This window comes from Echinops telfairi, unplaced genomic scaffold (assembly GCF_000313985.2).
Source record: "Echinops telfairi isolate 266 unplaced genomic scaffold, ASM31398v2 ScPeMD7_3533;HRSCAF=4204_0, whole genome shotgun sequence".
Classification (NCBI taxonomy): domain Eukaryota; kingdom Metazoa; phylum Chordata; class Mammalia; order Afrosoricida; family Tenrecidae; genus Echinops; species Echinops telfairi.
Genome location: NW_022107431.1, coordinates 7,169,477 through 7,191,695, shown reverse-complemented (window position 1 = coordinate 7,191,695; position 22,219 = coordinate 7,169,477). Strand labels below are relative to the sequence as shown.

The 22,219-nt window shown below is 51.3% G+C and overlaps 1 protein-coding gene across 4 annotated transcripts in view; it reads right to left on the bottom strand.

The window, feature by feature from the left end:
• Positions 1-22,219, bottom strand: part of PRKN (parkin RBR E3 ubiquitin protein ligase) — a 1,413,568-nt gene that overhangs the window by 23,278 nt on the left and 1,368,071 nt on the right. For all 4 annotated transcript variants that reach the window (XM_045294462.1, XM_045294464.1, XM_045294465.1 and 1 more), the window contains one exon: positions 3,560-3,643. In XM_045294462.1, the coding sequence (XP_045150397.1) occupies positions 3,560-3,643 (84 nt within the window). The remainder of the gene's footprint in view (positions 1-3,559; positions 3,644-22,219) is intronic.

Genomic DNA, 22,219 nt, shown 5'->3' with positions numbered 1-22,219 from the left:
CTGACCGTGGGTGAAATAAGACAACCTTAGAAATGGGGTGAATGTGCTGGTTGTTCTGAATTCATTTCCTTCTTGACTCCGAACCTGGAAGTTGACTCCCATGGATTACATCTCTTGTGGCTGGCTGTCAGTTGGGTCTGGCCAACCAGGGGGGCCATGATGTAGATGACTTGGTGCGACTCTTCTACCTATAGTCTTGGTAACGCCCATCCAGTGACTGGGTGGGAACAAGCAGGCAAGGTGCAGAGGATGCTCACTCTCAGGGATTGGTCAGCTTTGCCTTCTGGCTGGGTATGAAGTGAGCTATCTCAGACAGGGACAGAGAATCCCACAACCAGGAAAAGGAGGGTTTCTCTGTGGAAAAGCAGTGGCAGCAGAAATCATGAAGCAGGAGCCCCAGTGGCAGCAAGGACCGTGAGTTCAATGCACACGTACTGAGTGAATGAAACCATGTAGTTCTCTTTATCAACACCATCATTACAGATATTTATTGAATGTCTAGTACCAAGTACTGTGTTGGGCCTGAGGACTAGGAGGTGGGTCAGACACAGTTTAGTTGAAAAGATTCTTGCCTCTGCCCCCTTGTTGCTGGCGCTTCATTATCTCACCCCGTGGTCGTCTCGACAAACTCTGGCCCTCACCAAGAAGAAGCTCAATGTCACCGTCTAAGCCTCCTCTAGGGAAGCTTGATACAAAGCCCTACCATGAAACTCGGGCTTAGCATATTGCTGTAGCTACTTATTCTCCTGTGAGTCTCTCCTAGGAGGTGCTGAAAGGAAATTTACTTAGCTACATTTTCCCAGAGAGTCTCAAAGGGTGCCTAGCTATACAAATGTACAATTAACATTGGCTAACAGATGACCAGATGGCTTAGATTGTCTAACCATTTATCTGTCTTGTATGTTAGGTCTTAATGCCTTTAAAAAAATCTGAGCGACTCTAATCTTTAATAAAGGAGTGCTATCAGGTAAGCATTGGATTGCTAGCCTCAAGGTCAGTGGTTCAAACCCATTAGCTGCTCCTCAGGAAGACACTGAGGCTTTCTGCTCCCGGAAAGATGTCCATCCTTGGAAACCCTATCTAGGGGTGCCTCGAGTTGGAATGGACTCGCTAACAGTGAGTTTTCGGATGCTTTAAGACAAAGACTAGTTGGCACAAGCGAACCAAGAGTGGAATAAGAGAGATGGTTTAGGTTAAATGATGCTCCTCTTTGTGCCCTTCCCCTGCCCTACCCCGTATGTTTAAAAATAAATGGACGTCAGCATCTCACTTCTTGGAAGCCTTTGTCTATGTGTGTGGTCTCATAAGAGCACATGGATGGAAATTGCTAGAAGAACTTAATCTCCAGAAACTGTCTGAGGCAGAGCTCTCCAGAACCTGTGCACTAGTGCCTGAACACCACCCGAACACAAATAAAGCCAAGACAGCGAGCATTTGCTTTCTCAGCTACAGAAGTAATAATTCAACCTTATGCACTCAGAGTACTCCTGGACAACATGGTATAAGGCCATGGGAAAACCCAAATCCACTAGTTATGTCCAACCAGCCAACCAACTAATCAACCAACCAAAAAAACAACCAATTCATGGTGACCCTCCATGGGGTTTCTGAGACTGTAAACCTTTATGGGAGCAGACAGTCTCATCGTTCTCCTGTGGCCCTGCTGGTAGGTTTGAACTGCTGTCTTTGAGGTTAGCAGTCTACAGCTCCACCACAGCACTACCAGGGCTCCTTTAGGCTTGTTTGGTGATGGAAACAGTGGGCAAACACCTCCTGTGGTGATGCGAAATGCCTTCATATGGCCCCTCTATCCATGTCTCTGCAATTCCCACCAAATGATTTGGTGGGATGATGCATATAGGGTGTGCACCACATCAATAGAGAGGCTGGGTCAGATGCCATTCCCTTGTGTACAACAGAGTCATCCCAGGAGCAGGGGCAGAGAGGATTCCCGGAGCCATTGAGGAAGACGAGCCAACAGCAGAGCACATTCAAAATCCCTGGCCGGGGTGGTGGAGGCAGCAGAGCCCGTGCCACTTTGAGATCAGGGACTGAGGCAAGGAGACCACGAGGCAGAGCAACATCAAGGCCATGAGACTGTGTGGCAGAGCCACGGGCAGGCTTCCTGGTCCGCTGAGGCACAAGTCCAGGGGTGGGGTGGCTGAGGACTGGAGAGAGAGACTTGTCTGCTGGCTGAAGAGGGGTGTTGCTCAGTGACTGTAGATCAATGACGCTCAGTCCTGAGTGATTTCTGATCCTGGCCTGTCATAAGCTGTTAGCTGCCCTGACTCCGCCTCATCATGGGGGGCATTGTCTGAGTTCTGCCTGGCCATCGCAATGAATTAGCGAACCCTGCAAAGAAGAGTGTTGTGGGCGGAAGGGTTGGTGTTAGAAGAGGTGAAGGCAGGATGGCGAGTGGAGGTGTGGCTGACCTCTGCCCTGTGGCAGCTGGCCTTGGGCTGGTGGGAGATAGATCCTCCCCCCTGTGTAGCCAGAGGAGGTTCGAGGCGGCCTCCACATGGTTTACTCACCCCTCTGGAGGGTCTCTGCTTTACGCCCTGATCACAGGGCATCAGACCTTTGAAGTTTCAGAAATGGAGATGTTCCGCAACCCCGATGTTTGCACGTGAGGTTCCCATCAATAAAATGAGTAAAGGATTATCTGGGTAGATTTGGTATATAAACCCTTGTGAACATCTCTATCTGTAGAAAAATAATGAGCAAATCCCTCCACTGTGCTGTAGTTGTTTGGGGTTTTCTTTCCTCCTTCCCCCGGAAGGTTTGGTGGATCATAATTAATAAAGACACTATATTTGCATTTCCCTAAGCCTTCTCCAGCCGGCTGGAGGGAGGCTCCGCAAACACGCTCTTTGCCTCATCAAGACCGAAGGACAGTTCAGCACAGTGCCTGCTACGGCTGCTGGCCAACGCCGTCTTTGCATCGGCTCAAAGTAAAGGCATGGTGCCACTGGCAGAGTGGGCGTCTGCCAAAGATTCTGAACAAAAGCACTTCCTAAAAACAAAGCGTTCAGGGTGGCGCTGGTGATGGTTTCTCTGCTGTCGAGCTCGTCCGAGGAGCCCTGGTGGCGGAGTGGGCTATGTGTTGAGCTGCTAACTGCAAAGTCAGAAGTTTGAAACCACCAGCCGCTCCACAAACGCTGAGGGCTTCCACTCCCGTCAAGAGTTACAATCTCGGAACCCACAGGGGGCAGTTCTACCCTCCCCTGCAGGGCTGCTGCGGATTGGAATCGACTCCGTGGCAGTGGGTTTGAACTTTTAGCTGAGAGGGTGTTGGACCGCTGTGTGTCCCCTCTAAGGGACTCCCTTCACACATGCTGAAGTCACACAGGCCTGTTCCCAGGCAGAAGTCCATCAGGGAGGCCCCCGACGCTGCAGGGAGGCTGCCCCCCAGGCTTGCCCTCAGCTGGGTGTGGGCTGGGATAGAGGGGAGGCAGAGGCCCCCTCACTGCTGCATGCATGCCAGCCTGGAGTGGGTGCTCTTCGGATGTGCTTGGGGACCAGCTCTGCTGGGTGCAAAGAGGACATGCTTGGGTCATACCTGAGACACAGCCCCTGAGCTCGCAGCCTGGACAGCGCATTCCCCTTCGTGGTAGGCCTCCTTACAGTCCCGGCAGAAGACACTCTGTAGGAGAAGAGATAATGCATTAGGGAGGAGGGGCCAGGCATGCAGATGGTTCCTGAGGGCTGGGAGTTCTAGGTCACCCAGAGGAGTCTGGGCAGAAAGGCCTGAACTTCCACTTCTCAACAGATGGCACAGGCACGAATAGTCCTCTGCCAACACACTCAGAGCCGCCTTAACCTACTTGATGGGGATGTGTGTGTGTGCACGCGCCTGTGTATATGTGCGTGTGTATATGTGCGTGTGCATGTGTGTCTGCCTATGTCTGCATGTGTGTCTGTGAATATGTGTGTCTGCCCGTGTCTATGTGTGTGCCTGTGTATGTGCGTGTGGTTCTGCCTCTGTGTGTCTGCATGTGCGTCTGCGCATGTGTGTCTGGGTGCCTGTAAGCATACAGAGCTGGCGCTCACTCAGACAAATGTGCTTTCCACAATTGATGTGTGTATGGATTGTGATAAGAGATGTATGAGCCCCTAATAAAATGATTAAAAAAAGAAAAAGAAAAGAAAGAAAAATGCAGGTCCTTCTGCACCTCCCCTGGACCCTGCTTCGTCGGCTGCCCCTCTGCCGCTCCCCACCCTTGCATAGAGCATCACATAGACTTTGTTTCTTGGTCTCTGACAGGGATTAACACTGCCCAGCTGAAAGCAAAATGGCGGCGCTCAGGTCCTGAGGTCCTTACCCAACAGCCACCCTGTACGACTCCCTCCTTGTCTGTTCCCCCGACTCTCATAACACTACACAGAGGGGTCAGGACCTGGTGGAGCACTGGGTTCAGCGTGAGGTTGATCACCAGCACTCTGAATCCACCAGTTGCTCTGAAGGACAAGGGTGAGCCAGTCTGCTTCTGTACAGATGCATGGCCCCGGGAATCCTATGGAGGTAGCTCTATTTGATCCTGTAGGGTCACCAAGAGTTGGAATCAATGTGCTGGCGATGCCTTTGGTTTTTGGTATCCAGAAGGGGTCCGGGTGAGGACCTATTCTGACATGGCTTCAAAGAAAGCTCTGTCTCCCTACACCAAGTCACAGCCACAGGGATGAGGGTTCAGATTCCCGTACATCCTTCTAGGAGGGCACAGTCCAGTCCTCACCACTCACTGTCATCCAGTGGATGCACACTTATAGCAGTGGCCTTACAGGACAGGGTAGAACTGCCCCTGTGAGTTTTTGAGACTGGAACCCTTTACAGGATATAGAAAGCCTCATCTTTCTCCTGCAGAGAGGCTGCTGGTTTTGAACTGCTGACCTTTCACTTAGCAACCCAGTGTTACCACTACACCAGCAGGGCTCTTTCCACACTGGTACTCATTTAATGGAAGCCGAGGTTCCCGCCCAGTACACCCCGAGCCTATAGGAGTAAATGCCTGCCCAGGGGATCAGATCATGTTCATACGATGTGCTTTTCTGGCTGTTCACCTGTTTCTACAGGTCTTTGAAGAAAGAAGTTTTAAAAGCCCATTTAGAATGGGTATACTTATCCTATACACTACATGCACTTAGCCTGCAAAGGGAGTCTGGGTGACGCCGTGGCTGTTTCCCTGAGGGGAGCCTGGCAGGTACAGCTTCTATAAAAAGATGTTCTTCGCTAGGTCCGTCTAGTCCTTGGCCTTTTTCAAAAGTCGATGTTCTTGTTAGGTACCATGGAGTCGGTTCCAACCCATCGCGACCGCGTGCACAACAGAACGGACACTGCCCATCCTGCGCCCTCCTCACAGTTGTCCTTCCGCTTGAGGCCATCGTTGCAGCCCCTGTGTCAACCCATCACCCCGAGGGCCTTCCTCTCTTCCATGATCTCTCTACTTCACCAAGCACGAAGTCCTCCTCCAGGGACTGGTCTCTCCTGACAACACGTCCAAAGTCTGTGAGGCACAGTCTCACCATTCTTGTCTCTAAGGAGCAATCTGGCTGTACTTCGTCCACGACAGATCAGTTTGTCCTTTTCTCAGTCCGCCGGACTTCGACTATTCTCCTCCAGCACCACAACATGTCCAAAAGGAAAATGGAAAACCAGCCATTTGAACGGTCTTGGTTATTTGCACAGTTGAAGCTCAAAACTCTTTCCAGGTATTTTTCACCTCAAGGGCCTGCAAGATAAAGCACTCGTGGACCTTAATGACCCGACGAGAGTTCTTCATCCCAGAGTGTGACTGCTTCCTTTCACCTGATGGTAAACTTACTCACCAGAATGTTCACTGGTGGCCTGGGAGCGTCATGCCACACTTCTGCCTTCACGATAGGAACAGTAATTGGCTGGTCCCAAAGGCCAAAGACAGGGAGCTCTGGTGGCATAGTGGGGTAAGCACAGGACTGTTAACCTCCAGGTCAGTGGTTCCAATTCGCCAGCCACTCTGAGAGAGACAGATGTTCTATGGGATCACTGTTTGCCAGAATCGTCTCGATGGCAGTGGGGAAATACCTCTCTCCAAACCAAACTCACGGCTGACTCATAGTGAGCCCCTGTGGGTTTCTGAGACTGTGACTGCTCATGGGAGTAGAAAGCCCAGTCTTTCCTCCAGGATGTTGCTGGCGGTTTCCAATTGCCCACCACATGGATTGTAGCCAAACGTGTAACCTCTAGTAAAAGTCTACTTAACACAGGCTAAATTCAATGGGATACATTGGTTTTCTTTTCCACTAAGTAAAAGCCAAACTATTCTTACTGTTCAAATCATCTTTTTCTCAAGCCCTGGTAGCGATGCTAGGTAGGTGTCAGACTGCAAATCCTAAGGTTGTCAGTTCTAACCCACCAACTGCTCCAAGGGAGAAAGATGAGGGTATCTGCACCCTACACAGGGCTGCTGTGATTCGGCATCCACCTGGCGGGACACGCAGGGCCGCTGTGAGTCAGAAACCACCTGGCGGCAGTGGGCTTGGTTTGGGTTATTGCTCAGCAGAGAAGTACAATCTTGAACCTTGACAACATATAACTAAGAGCCAGGTGCCATTGGGGTGGCTCTGCCCCCACGTATGACAGGGTAGAACAATGCCCCATCAGTTTTCAGGGGCTGATTTCTGGGCAGCAGATCACCTGGCCTTTCTTCTGTGGCCCCTTGGCATGGACTCGAACCTCCCACCTTTTGGTGAGCAGCTAAGCACAATCAGCCCCATTTAGCATCACTCGGGGTTTCTCTCCTTCAATACTTCTCATTGTGACGTGGGCGAAAGTGTACAGAACAGGTGTGCGGCTTCCGTTCTGCAGTTCATACACATTTTGTTTCTTCTCATTGATGTGACACCCAGGGACGTGTGATGCTCAAGACAAGACACAGAATTTCGGGCTGCCATCCGTGGCACCTTGCAGGAGGGCTTTAGACTTAGACCATTGATGTGTCGTTTTGGGCTTTGGAGTCAGAGTGACCTGGGCTTGGAGGACCTTCCCGGTCATTGATCTGTGCGACCCTGATGCTGCTTTGCTTTTATGGTTGTTGCTGGTTTGTCTGTGGCGGCGGTCGGGAAGAAACCATCACGCTGTTTGGTAAGGAACACGCAGCACAGTTTCTGGCCCACTTGCAAACATAGGAGATCCTTTTCTCGCTGGGCTGGGGTGCTTAACAAGGAAGAACGTTCTGTGCAGAAGTCAGGTGATGGTAAGGGAGTGTGCTAATTACTGCATCTCCCAGGATACTAAGAAGAGTGGATAGTTAGGGCCACGAGCGAGTTCTGGACAAACAGAGAATCTCTTAGGAGATGCCACCCTGGTAAGCACCTCCTAGCAATATGTGTTAGCCCGGGTAGGCTGAAGAAACAAATTCATAGACACTCATAGGTGTATAAGAAAGAGCTTTATATACAAGAGCGATTGAATATTGAAAAAACATCCAGCCTAGTCCAGGTGAAGTCCATATGTCCAATATTAGCCCATATGTCAGATACCAATCTATAAATTCCTCTTCAGACTCATGCAACACATGCAATGATGCTGAATGCAGGAAGATCACAGGCCAGTGAGTGGAACGTCTTGTGGATCCAGTGGCAGTAGAGACATCTCAGTGCTGGTGTAGAGGCTCCTCCAGCTCCAGGGCCCTGGCTGCATCAGCGTAGCTCTATCAGGCTCATTGTCAGTAATATCTCACAGGGAGTGAGTATATCTGGCTCCAGTCAGTTATTTATCTCCGTGGCATCTCCCAATGAGGCCATCAAGATGCAACCTGATTGACAGGCTAGACTCCACCCCTTCACAAGTTGACACCAAATTATGGAGCTACCACACAATGCGACATCTGCACAGAAACAGCGTGGCCTTGCTTTGTTCTCTATGTGGGGGCTCCCAAAAGTTCATGGAAAATGGAATTAGAAGACAATGGAACTCATTTATCTTTAACCTCTATAAACTACACAAAGCTTATAAATTTATAGAGTTTATCCTCTATGAACACCAATTATGGAAGAATGGATAAAACATGGCACACAGAAGAGAAGGGAATAAGATACATCAATAAAAAACGGCACCGGCTCTCTTAAGCAGGGCACAAGACGTGGACAAAACTAGAGAACATCATGCTTAGCCAGCTAGGCAATCTTATAAGGTAGCTATTCAATGACACCGATATTGTAAGGAAAAAGGAGAGGGGTCTTCATGCCCAAAGACACTACCAGCAGGCCAGGACAGGCGGGCGTAGGGAGAGGGGTGGGATAAGAGATTGTAGAGGGAGGAAGGAAGGATGGGAGGGAAAATCAATACAAGAGACCCACTTCGGTGTGGGGGAGGGCGGTGTAACAGGATGTGACTACTGATGGAATGTGTTCATATGGGCTGTGTAACTACGTGGCATATGCTTCTTTGAAAACCCAAATAAAGTAAAAAGAAGACACTAATCAACCAAAAACTCCTCCAGAGGGAAGGCTCCCAGCCTTTTGATCCCCAGATTCCTTACGGCTCGGCTGTGTATCATGGTCTGAGTGGCCGAGAAAGGAGGAAAAGCAAAACTCAAGTGGACTTGGAGGATTTAGTAAAAAAAAAAAAAAAAAAAAAGAAGATAATGGAACACTTCCAAGGTGTTTTTGGGGTCTTGGAACTGTGGGCACCCAGCCCGAGAATCGGGGCCACGCAGCTGCAGGATGGCCTGCTGGGTTCACCCTGCAGTCCAGCATCATGGGAACGAAATTTATGCGTGACCTTATCATCCCAGGTGTGCCCATCACGGCCAGGAGTGGAGGAAGATGCCGGGGCCCTTGCTCTGCAGAAGCATCCAAAGGAAACAAGGTGAACAGCTCCCAACGCAACCAGACATTCCAGGGCCGGCTGGTGGACACAGTCGAGAGCCGTCAGTCCCTTCTAGGAACGAGCCTAACAACAAGATTGTGACCCTCCCAGTAGAGTCACCACTGGCGGCTGCGCTCTGACCTGGCAGCTTCGGCTTTACCTCACCACGTCTTACTTATTTTTCTTTCGAAGGCGAGGATCCCTTGGAGGGAGCCACAAGGAAGGAGTACACACCTATCCTTCCCGGGGAAGGATGGATGAAGCACCTTTCCCTCACGTCCACGGCCGTCCAGCAGATGGCAGCATGGACATGCAGGAGTCAGCCTGCTCTGTGTTTACAAACCTTCAAAGCAAGGAGCCAGGCTCCCTGTGGGGTGACCAGCCACCCATCTAGGCAAAACTCTGACAAGACAGGGCCAACAGGACGGAATGCACTGGGGCACAATTTGGAAAGGAAGCAAGTGGGGTTATTTCCTCTCAAGGACACAGGAGCTTTAAATCCCGGCACCGCGTGGCGGGGAGGCACTTTTAAAGGGCACCCTGCTCCAAGTGCAAAGAGATGAGGAACACCTTTCCCATGCACGTGCCAAATGGCTAAAAACAGCTCAACTGGGAACTGGGCGGAGCTCTGGAGCACCCCTCTCCTGGTTCTCTAAACTCTATACCCAGCATGTCAGATCCATGGGAAAGTTGGACACTGAAGAAGGAAGAAGGGGGTGCACTTGAATGACGGAGCCGGAGAAGACTAGGGAAAGCACCACGGACTGCCCAAAGGACAAACAGATGTGTCTGGGAAGCAGTACAACCAGGATGCTCCTGAGACGCAAGGATGGTGACACTTGGTCTCACGCACTTGGGACGTGTTGTCAGGAGAGACAGCCGGTGGGGAACAACAACATGCTTGGTGAAGGGGGGGGAATGTAGGGAAAAGAGGGATTCCCCTGTGAGCTGGATGGACACAGTGTCTCAAGCACAGGACAGCAGTGAGGGTGGTGCAGGCCCGGCGGTGTTTCGTCCTGGGGTGGGTGCACAGGGTCGCCATGTTTGGGACTGACTCAACATGCCGAAGAACCACACCCACCATCCCACATAGTTACATACCGCCACACCCTTCCCTCCGAAGAAGATGATGAGGTACGTTGTCGGGGTGCCGGCGTGTACATTGCTATGTCATCATTTTCAAATGTTCACGTGCTCCGTGCAAGGATTGATAAAGATGCTGCTCATCATGCACAGTAATAATGAAAACTTAAAAAAAAAGGTGTTCGACTCACCTGGGGGCCTGTTTCAGGTGTCCTGGTGGCTTGTTGGGTCAGCACTGGGCTGCCAATCACAAGGTCAGAGGTTCAAACCTACCAGCTGACCTGTGGGCAAACAAGTAGTCTCTCTGTTTCCCAAATGAGATCCAGGCTAGGAAACCCTCTAACAGGTCTCTGTAGGTTGGCACGGAGTAGAAGGCAGTGGGTCTGGTTTGGGGTGTGATAGAAACAGAGCGAGCAGGAAGCAGGGGTAAGCAGAGGCTTCCTTTTGCTTCCAGGCTCATCGGTAGTGGGCAGTGTCACATGTTGCTCACCACATCTCTTCATTACAGATTAGTAAGTAAGCACACATAAGCTGTGCTTACCTTGTGTGACAGTTACATAATCTCCTTGAGGGAAGTGATGGAGTCTTGTCTGTCAATCAGGTCATAGCCAATGAGGCCTATGTGTGGGCATGTCCCTCTTCTGAGGATTCTGGGAACTCCTGTCTTCCTCCCTGGAGGCAGGACACACACTCTCCCTGGGAGACATTCCTGTGGACAAGCCACACGGAGCCACGCTGATGGAGCCAGAGCCCTGGAACTGGGGGAGCCACATGGAGACTCACAACAGAAGTGAGATGCTTCCACCACCACTGGATCCACAAGACTTTCCACCCACTGGCCTGTGATCTTCCTGCATTTGGCCTCATTGCATGTGTTGTGTGAGTCTGAATTTATAGACTGGTATGGGGCATATGGGCTAATATTGGGCTTATAGACTTGATCTGGACTGGGCTGGGATGTTTTCTTAATGTACAATTTTGGTACTCTTTATATAAAGCTCCTTCTTATATACATATGTGTCTCCCTGAATTTGTTTCTGTCATCTACCCAGACTAACACACCTTGCTTCCTGGGAACTCTGCCCGGATGCTGGAGCAGATGTGGGTAGCACACTGCTAGCGGCAGGTGGGGGGCGGCCTGCCCACACTTGGCAAATGCTGTGCCACTGCTGCTGTTGTTGGGTACCATTGAGTGGCTTCTGATCCACAGCGATCGTACACACACCAGAACGAAACACCCCAGGCCCGGGTCATCCTCCCAGCTGTTCCTATGGTCCAGCCCACGGTGGCAGCCATGGTGTCCACCCATCTCGTGGAAGATCTTCCTCTCTCTCATGGCCCCTCCTCTTCATCAGTGTGCATGTTTGCAGGGAGCAAGCGGTGGCATCAGGGAGCCAGTGTCTGAGATGGCATTCAAAGATGAATCTCAAAGTAACCATAGCATTCTGCGTTAGCCTTCCTTACAGCTTCTGTCCTCAGATGATCACGGAGACCTGTCCCCGACTGAGGCCAGGCCCTGTGTCCCCTCAGAGTCTTGCTGGCATGGCTGGGCCAGGCGCCAGAGGGGCCCACCTCCCTGTCTTAGTTCTGCCTGCGCTGGCTCCAAGAGGGGCAGCAGGTATGTCTGGAGCCCCGGTCTCCTAGCTGGCACTGGCCTCAGTGATGGACAGGGCTTGAGGTGAATTTTACCTTGTTGGGGGGTGCTGTTGAGGTGACTCCCGCCTCTCACCCCAACCCTCCACCCCCGCCTCACCCAGCAACCCCACAGGACGAAGAGAACTGCCCCAAGGGAGTGTCTGGACTCTGATCCCTGTGCATATATGCTGCCCCATCTTCCTTCTCCGGTATAGCCGGTGGATTAGAACCGCTGACCTCTGGGCTGGTGGCTGAGGGATTTAACCTCTGCAGCTCCAGCTCCTTGACTTTTGCTAGCATGGCTTTAAAGGCTGACAGTCAACCCAGTGGAGATCCAGGCGGGAGAGAGGGGACAGGGACCAGGAGGGTGGCAGCTTCGGTCCACAGGCCTGTGTCCTGGGCTCTTACATCAGTGAGCAGAAGGTACCTGCCACGGAGGAGCTGTGGAAGGCCTGCCGCCTTAGGGTGGGTCCCTCTCTCCCCAGCCCCCCACTTCCTGCCCTACTTTCTTTCTGCTGAAAATCTTCCTCTCCTCCTGCCCCCTGCCAACACCCACCTCCCACATTCCTCCTTTCCCGGACAGAGGCCTCCGGCTCAGAATTGCTGGGAGAGTCTGGCTACCACACCCACATCGTTAACGTTCATCTAAACCTACGTTCCTGGCAGGTCCATCTCGAGGGTCCCACGAAGCACTCCATCCCCCATCTTGCCACAGTTTGCTGCCAAACAGGCATTTCCCAGACCTGGTGGAGCTGGTGGCATCTTCCAGAATGGGCGCTCCGGTCACAGGGTATCAAATTCAACACCACTTTCAATGTGGCCATTCATTAGCAGGCCCATTCACATACCGCTATTAATTAGCGAGCGTGCTTGAATCTGGCCATTCATTAGTGAAACGCACAGCATATGTCTTCTATAATTTTTAACTGGTCTCTAATCCTCGTGACCTTATCACTTACAATCTGGAGCAAGGCACTAGACTCTAGAAATGATTATATTATGCCAGGAGAAACGGGAAATCCAAGCCATATGGCAATTTGAGCCCAATTTGTCCCACACACCCTCGGGCATCCTAATGTTCTCCATCACAGCAAGGCGCTGGCTGGCTGCTTTCTCTGAACACCCGGATGGACCCCGAGTGCACTCAGGGCAGGGCGAGTTTTAGGATGGGCCCAGGATATGAATCTAATTGGGCCACCTCTGACCAGCCAGAGTCCTTTGCCTCTGGTGGCTTTGTAGTCAATGGTCAATCAATCAGAATGACAGAGAAAACCCTCATGGTGATGGGGACAATTTCATAGACATCTGGGGAGCAGGACTTCAGAACAGGTTTGACCCCTGCTGAGAATTTACAGGTGATTCTTATATGCGCACACAAAATCTGATATATAATACTTAATTGCATGCTATGTTGTTGCTGTTGTCATCAGGTGCCCTGGCGGTGCAGTGGTTAAGAGTTGGGCTGGGATCTGCATGGTTGGCAGTTCAAAACCACCAGCAGCTCCGTGGGAGGAAGACTGGGCTTTCTACTCCCATCAACAAGTACAGGCTCGGAAACCCACAGGGGGTGGCTATGCGTCAGCATTGACTCGATGGCAGTGAGTTTGGCTTTGCAATAAGAATGAAAACTGGAGTGTAAGTGGTCCTAGGATAAGGGCCAACAAATTGTACATGGATTTCCCGGCATTGTTCAAGGGTCTGCGGTCCTCGCTTTAAAAATCCATTTTGGATACGAGGAGTACATTGCCAGACTGGCCTCCGTCGCTGACCTGCCGCAGCCTCTGTCTGCCTCCATATGAGACCAGGGCTGAAGGACTTACAGAACGCGGGCCCTGGGAGTGATGTCAAACGTTTCTGGAGCCACATCAAAAGCATAAGAAGAACAGCTGAAACTAATATTAATATCGCATTTAATCCGATATAGCCAACACAGTCTCATGTCAATGTGCCATCGCTGTAACAATTGTAAAAGGGCTACTTTATACACCTCTTCTGTTAAACCGAGTCTTTGAAATCTAGTGGGCCTCTTGGCTTGTTGTTGTTGTTGTTGTTGTTAGGTGACATCGAGTCAGCTCCGACCCACAGCGAGTGACCTTGTGCACAACAGAAGGAGGCGCTGCCCGGTGCTGGCCATCCCCACCACGTTCCTGTGCTTCAGCGCAGTGTTGCGGCCACGGTGTCAGTCCATCGTGTGGAGGGCCGCCTTCTTCTCTGCTGCCCCTCTGCTTCACCACGCATGACGTCCCTCTCCAGGGCTGGTCTCTCCTGACCACATGTCTGAGGTAGGTAAGACGAAATCTTGCCATCCTGGCCTCTAAGAAGCACTTCTTCCAAAACAAATGAAATTGTTCTTTCAGCAGTTCGTGATACTTTCAATGTGCCTCTCCAGCACCACAATCCAGATGCATCTGGTCTACTCTGGCCTTCCTTATTCAATGCCCAGCTTTCACATGCAGACGAGGCCGGGGACTTTGCTCCCCTAAAGATGTATAGATCTGGGAACCCTAAATAGGTTTGCCCTGAGTCAGAATCAGCTCAGTGACAGTGGATTGGGTTTGGGTTTTGTAAGTCAGACAGCCTCATCTTTCTCCCTTAGCGTGGCTGGTGCATTTGAACCTCTGACCTTGCAGTTAGCAGCCCGATGCCTAACCCACAGCTCCATGAGGACTCCTTCCTTCCACTTCTAGTGCTGCTGCTTGGTGCCCTGGGTCAGTTCTCATTCATGGAGACCCTCTGCACAGCAGACTGGAACACTGCCCGGTTCTACCGCAGCCCCGACGATGGTCACATTTGAGTCCATTGTTGCAGCCAAAGTGTCAGCTCATCTAACCGAGGGGCTTGCCCTCCTCTTTTCCCGAACCTCCTGTGAAGCACAACCCAAAAAATCCAAACTCATCACCATCGAGTCCAATCTGACTCAGAGTGACGCTCTGGGACAGGGCTGAGCTGCCTGTGTGGGCTCCCAAGACTGTCACTCTTTACGAGAGTATAAAGCTCCATCTTTCTCCTAGGGAGTAGGCTGGTGGTTTCAAACTGCCAACCTTGAGGATCAAAGCCCAATGTGAAACCACAATGGCCCCAGGCTCCTTGTCAAGCGCAATAGCACATTTCCCACGGGGCCAGCCACATGCTTCAGGGCACGCATGGGAGAAACTACTAGGACGCTGTGGCTGTCCAGAGAAGCTGTCCCAGGACAAGCACAGGGAGAACACCCACAAGGGTTGTCAAGTAGTGTGGAGGGGAGGGGAGGGACAGAGAGCACAGGGAATTAAAATATCCCAATTTTTCATGATAAGAGATGCACTGCGTTCCCTCTTCCCATCCCACCCCACCCTGCCCCACCATGAAGGATGCTCCGTTTACTCTTAGCCTTGGGAAGAAGCTCGTGATGGCCCCCTTAGCACTGTGCATCCACGCACAGACAAAGTGAGGAGATGCGGCATGTGAGGACGGATCCTTGGGCCACGGGCCGTGAGTCACGTGTTCCAGCAGGCAAGTCAGCCACTGGGAATCGCCGGGGCTGTCACTGATGCTCCCTGGGCCTCGAGCCTCAGGGCGGCTGGCTTCCCTGTTTCTGATTCTTTCTGTTCATCAAGGAGGGGCTTGCAGACAGATACCTGCCATCCTTTGCCTAGGTGACCTTTTAGGGGGACTTAGGAGGGAGTCCCTGCAGGCAGCAAAGCTTGAATGAGTCAGCTGCTCCCTGAGAGGCTGGAGTCCACCTAGAGGGACCTTGCAAGGAAGGCCTGGCTACCGGCCACTGAAAGCCCAGCGGAGCACCTGGAATTATCTCTATGCTGACCGGTCTAATTCGGCCAACCGGGAGGCTGTGTTAAGGACGCCTGCTTACAGTAAAGACCTTGGTGACACACCCACCTCAGCTCAGGAAGCTTCTTCAGCTCTGAGTCATCCAAGCCAAGGGTCAAGGGTCATGGCCAGCCCAGACCCAACCCCATGGCCATCCAGTTGGTTCTGACTCACAGCGACCCTGCCTAGGGTTCCCGGGGCAGCAAATCTTTACGGGAGCGACAGCCTCATCTTTCTCCTGTGGGTTTGGACTGCCGACCTTGCAGCCCAAACCTAGCGCAGTGTAAAACAGGTGTTTTACGAGACTCCCGTGTCTGATAGGTCAGACAAATCCTGGTGAAATGGGGTAAACAGACCACCCCACTGAAGGAAGCCCAGTAAAGTGTCAACCCCAAAGATTTTGCTTCCTTTTAGAAAAGCTGACCATGTCTCTGGTGATGGTCAGCACGACAGGATCTCATCGGGCGCGTCCTGCCCCAGCGGCTGGCCAGGGGCACTGACTCCTGCAGGAAGGAGCAGGGGTTGGGGCTTACCCTGGGAGTGCAGCTCGGCTCATGCCACAACAGGGCACGCGCTCCTCCACGTGGCCGCCTTCGTGGGGGATTCTCACTGGCACCAGCCCCTTAGCCTCCACTCACCTCCTCTCAAGGGTCCCTTGGCCCGCAGGCGTCTGCACCTCTGCCCGAGAGATTAGTAACTGACACTTGGGTGGGAAGGGGGAGAAAAGCGAGGGAGGGGCAGGGGGCTGTGGTTTATTTCCCGTCTCTCAGGGTGAAGCGAGAGGTGGCTTCTGCTTGTGTGGGGGAGCCTCTGAGAGCAGGCTCGGGGCACAGGCCTGACTCATCCTTGGGGGCATCTGCTTACATTAAGCCTAGATAAGCATCTCCACTCTGACTCACAGCCACTGGCCACAGCCACCTGCCCTCACAGTGATCACGTTTGGGCAGCTGCCCTGTCCACCTCGGTCACTCCCCGAGATCTTCAGGCCTCCTGGCAGAGCCAGATAACTCAGGCCCCCTGGGGCCTGGGAGCAAGAAGTCACACCAACTGCCCTTTAGTGACCTGAGAAATGTTATCTGGTGGCAACATGCGCACTCCAAGGTCATAAACTCCAGTCTCTAAACTCTCTCCTTCCTGGGGGCCCCCATCCCTAATGCCATCTCCCTGCCTCCCACGCCCCCCCGCCCCCCGTGCGTTCCAGCTAAATAGACAGAAAGCAAACCAATTAAGTGGCAGCGAAAGAAAGAGCAAGTTGTGTCTCTTTGCCACTCAGGACTGCTCCCCATGGTGGGATCAGAGGAGACTTTACAAGCCTCCCTTTGTCCCAAACAACTGCAGGGCCGAAAGGTGTATGTACCCTGCCTGCCTTCCCCTTTCTCTAATTTGGTTTCACAGCAGAGAACATTTGTGTTCAAGGAGCCAAGAGAGGCCCCAGTACTGGGGGCAAAGCTCCCCTTCGCGCCAGTCTGTCTGAGGTTGCTCAGAAGAAGGGCCTGGAGATCTACTTCAGCAAGATCGGAAAAAACCCAAACTCAGTGCCATTGAGTTTGTTCTGACCCATAGGGTAGAACTGGCCTCTGTGGGTTTCCAAGAGGGTCACTCTTTATAGGAGCAGACAGCCTCATCTTTCTCCCTCTGAGTGGCTGGTGGGTTCAAACTGCAGACCTTGTGGTTAGCAGTTCAGTGTGTAGCCCATTTATGCCACCAGCCACCATCAACTCCACAGAGTAAAGTTCTACTGCAACACTCAAAGTGTCATAGGGTCACTGTGCATCAGAGTCCACTAACTCGGAACTGTTTTTGCTTTGTTCTCCCTACCCGCTCCCTCTCACACTTCTCGTGTGCTTGCTCATGTTAAAACATCAGCGCATTCATCTAAAAGACAGCCCCACATGGTCCTGCTTGATACTCACCATCATGAAGGAAGCACAGAAAATACAGGTGTTATAGCAAAGTGTGATGAAGACGTTAGCTGGAGCCTGCCTATCAGATTAGAATAGCATCTGGGGTCTTAAAGGCTTGTTTCTTGTGTTGGGGGAGTACTTGCGTAGGGGCCCACTGTTCATCTGTTTTAATACTCCATCTATAAATATATGTACATTGATCTATTTCCCCCTCATCATATATAAATATATTTACATCTTTATATGCCTGTATTTACATCTCTATGGGTACCTTTGCCTCCTAGTTCTTTCCTCTGTTTCGTTTGTACTTTCCTCTTGCCCCACAATCATGTTCTGCCTTCATTTGGGTTTTAGGCATTCCTCCCGGTTCCAATGCCCTTGATCCAGCCCTGCAAGGCCTCCCGCACCCTCCTTGACATTGATTTTGGATCACTTGCTGTTCCCTTGTGCCTGTGCTTGTTAACACCCTCCTCCTTCTTTCCCCCCTCCGCTCCCCCCATGTTCCCCTGATCTGTCATCCCGTTGTTCTCTCTTCTGGCTTGGTTATTCCGCCTATCCCTTCCAGGTAGACATGCTATGTACCATCACCAGACTGAGTGCAACAGGGCAACAACAGAAAGTAACACAATGTCTACAACAACAATACACACATATGCATATATATATCACCGTATGAATAGTTCAGGGTCTGTTTGTTTTCTATCACGTGTGCTTTCCAGTCAAGTCTGATGGGTTGCCATGCCCCAGCATCGCCTCTCTCCCTGAGGACCTCACTGCTCTGCTCCCTCTGCTGCTCTGATGCATGCCCCCAGGGGCTGGCGTTCGGCGTGATGAGCTCATGGTGGGCGCAATTCCTGCTGTTTGTCTCCAGTGCTCACCTACCTGACATGATTGCTGAAGACAATGGGTGCACAAGAAAATGTAGTGAAGAAAGTGGATGATGCTTGGCTACCAAAAGATATAACACCTGAAGTCACTGAAGACAATGGGTGCACAAGTGGGTGTAGTGAGGAAAGCTGATGGTGCCCAGCTACCAAAAGATATAGCACCTGAAGCCTTAAAGACCTGAAGATAAACAAGCACCATCTAGCTGAGAGACAACAAAACCCACACAGAAGAAGCACACCAGCCTACCCCTACTTGATCGCTGAGGACATAGGGGGTGCATTAGCAAAAGTGGGGAAGAAAGCAGATGGTGCCCGACTATCAAATGATACAGCATCCGGGGTCTTACAGGCTTGAAGACAAACAGATGGCCATCTAGCTAAGAAACAACAAAACCCACAAGGAAGGAGCACACCAGCCTACCGCGACATGAATGCTGAAGACAAAGCGGTTCCATAAGCAAATGCGGTGAAGAAAGCTGATGGTGCCAAGCTGTCAAATTACACAGAATCTGGGGTCCCACATGCTGGAAGATAAACAAGGGGCCATCTAACTGAGAAACAACAAAGTCCACATGGAAGAAGCACACCAGCCTGTAAGATGACAAGGCGGTGAAGGGGTCAGGTATCAGGCATCAAAGACCGAAAAAAAAAATCATAACATTGTGAATGAGGAGTGCAGAGTGGGGACCCAGGGCCCATCTGGGGGAAATTGGACATCCCCTTGCAGAAGGGCTGCAGGGAGGAGAGGAGCAAATCGGAGTGCAGTGTAGTAATGATGAAATATGCAATTTTCCTCTGATTCTTAAATGCTTCCTCCACCCCACTACCATGATCCCAATTCTACCTTACATATCCGGCTGGACTGGAGGAGGTGCACTGACACAGATAGGAACTGGAAATACAGTGAACCCAGGACAGATGAAGCCCCCAGGACCAGTGGAGAGAGTGGTGAAGGCGGGAGGGTGGAGGGAAGGAGAGGGAGAAAGGGGGAACAGAGGACAAGGTCTACACGTGGCCTCCTCCCTGGGGGACGGACAGCGGAGAAGTGGGTGAGGGAGACGTGGGATGGGGTAAGATATGATAAAATAATAATAAATTATAAATTATCGGGGGTTTGGGGGGAGGGGGGAGGAGGGAGGGAGGGAGGGGGAAAATGAGCTGACACCAGGGGCTCAAGTGGAAAGTGGGTGTCGTAAGAATGATGACATCAACATATGTACTAAATTGCTGGACACAAATGACGTATGTACAGATAGTGATCAGTTGTATGAGCCCCTAATAAAATGATTATTTAAATAAACAAAATAAAACAAACAAACAAAAGAAAAAACACTGTTGGTTACAATTAAAAAAAAAAAGCTTGTTTCCAAATAAGCAGCCATCTAAGTGAGACATCAACTAAACGAACTTGGAAGAAGCACACCAACATCTGTGATCCAAGGATTGTAAATTATCTCATCCAAGTCTGAAGGAGGGACTAGTATCATGAGAGATTCTGCTGTGAAGGAGACTGGCTGACGGTGGAAGCTGCAGGATCTACGGGGAATCAGCCTCTGGTGATTTCCCTCTAACCATAATTGAGGGATGGGAATACCTGGTGACCAGACAGAGTCTCGGAGAGGCGGCTGTAGGGGATTAAAATACAGACCTGACTTAAACGGTGAAAACCTTCTCCCCTCTGATACACTCTGGGCTGGATCTGCGTTTTCATAATTTCACATTCTCTGTTTTTTTTCCCATATTGGGATTTATCTCTGTTGTATTTTGTCAGTCTAGGTAACCTTGAATCTGTTTTGTGTTTCTCTAAGGTGTTTTTTTGGTATATGAAACCCAGGATAGATGGACCTACAGAGATTAACACTAGAATAGGGGTTCCTGTGGGTTATGGTGGGGGAGCTGATGTCAGAGAGTTCTAGAAGGAAGAAAATGTTTTGACACTGATGTGGGTAGCGACCTACAATACTGCTTGATGAGACTGAACAGTGGAATGGTATGAGGTCTGGATTGGCTCCTAATAAAATGGGCTGGAAAACAAATAACAGACCGCCCGAGACATGAGTTCTGCTCAGAAGGTCATTAGCGGCTGTGGACCTGCAGAGGCCAGGGCAGGCTGGACACGGAAGAATCAGAGGGCAGAAAATGGGCTCTGTGCTCATTGTCATCCGAAAGACATGAAGGCTTCTCTCCTCACTTGCGCCCACAGCATGTGACCCGGAGCCATCCCTGGTCCTTACACAAAGACTCCGCACTGCGCACCTCTGTCTTCCCTGTCACCATCCCTGGTCCTTACACAAAGACTCCGCACTGCGCACCTCTGTTCTCCCCGTCACGAAACTGACAGGCATGCCACAGAAGGTGAGAGACATAAAAGGCAAGGAGCCCCGGCAGCCTGGTGGGTACGCACTCAGATGCTAAACGAAAAGTCGACGGTTCAAACTCCCTGGCTGCTCTGCAGGAGACAGACTGAGGCAGCCTGCTTTTGTAAAGTCTCCCAGCCTGGGACAGCCCGTGGGGCTGTTCTCCGCTCCATCTTACAGGGTGTCCTTACAGGAGTCAAAGCAGACTTGCTGGTGGGTGACCTGTTTGGTTTAAGGAAGACTTGCTCCAAGCCGGAACAGCAGAGGCCCCGCAACCTCCTTCCTAGGCGAACACCCCGAAAGAAAGGAGAGCCGTCCTCCGGCAGAGAGAAGCGCAGCCGTGGTCCACAGTGAGAATGTGGAAGCAGTCTAACGCCCGTCGGTGGAGGATGGGTAACGGTGGCACACACTCTCGCATCGCTAAAGAAGGGCGAGGGGACACGGAAACACCCCACGATACAGGCAGATGCAGGCAGATGCGGAGGACTTTAAGCGGAGTGAAGTCAGCCGATCCCAGAGGGCAGACGGTGCGTGACAGCATGGGTGCCAAAGGAAGAACCTAGGTGACGGTTGTCCGCACCCGAATGACGGACGTTGGTGGTTGCCGGGGACGGGGGAGGGAGGGAGGGAGAAGCCACAGGCTAGGCCAGGGCCCGACTGCCTTTGGAGATGGAAGAGCCAATGCCGTCCCTCACAACAATTTAATAATTGGTTGAGAACCATAAATAGATTCTTTTTAAATTAAAAGATCATTTTATTGAGGCTCTTACAGCTCATATAATAAATAATCCATACATCAAATGTATCAAGCAAATGTGTACATATGTTGCCATCATCATTTTCTAAGCAGTTACTTTCTATTTGAACCCTTGGTATCAGCTCCTCTCCCCCCCCTCCCCCCCCCTTGTGACCCCTTGGTAAATTATAAATTAGTTTTATTTTCATATCTGACACTGACCACTGTCTCTCTTCCCCCATGGTTTCTATTGTTCAGCCCCCTGGGTGTGGGGGCAGTTATGTGTCAATCATTGTGATCAGGTCCCCCTTCCTTCCCTGCGCTCCCCACCTTCCCCCTACCCTCCTGGTATCACTACTCCCACTCCCGCTCCTGGGACCTCACACTATTCCTCTGGTTCCTTGAGGCGTCCTCACCCGCCACTATCATGACCCAAGTCCTGCCTTTCACTGCGGGCTAGGCCGGAGCATATGCACAGGTAGAGATAAGAGATAAGAGCTCACGACACACGGAATCCATAAATAGATGCTTACAAACAAATGAAGTCACCCTTATCTGAAGAATCGCCTCGAAGACTTTCCGGTTTTACTTGGGAGCCACGTGTGTGTATGGGAAGAGCCGCACACGGCTGGGGGGCTGCAGTTGCCGACCCCTGGGCTGCAGGGTGGAGGGATGCTAGCAAAGGTGAGGGGCAAGATAATGTTTTACAAGCGGTAGAACAGGAAAAAAGTGGGTAGGTGTGGGGGGTGGGGGAGTTGAGAAAAATCTGTTGTTCAAATTGTTGAATACACCAAGGGTGATAGGAAACATACACTTCATCTAGTTAGTGGTTAAAAAAAGGTACAAAAACTTGTTCTTACATCATCTACATGCTGTCGTATTGAGGAAGGGAGTTTTCCAACCCTGCAGTTCATAGGGTGTGTGTGTGTGTGTGTGTGTGTGTGTGTGTGTGTGTGTGTGTGTGT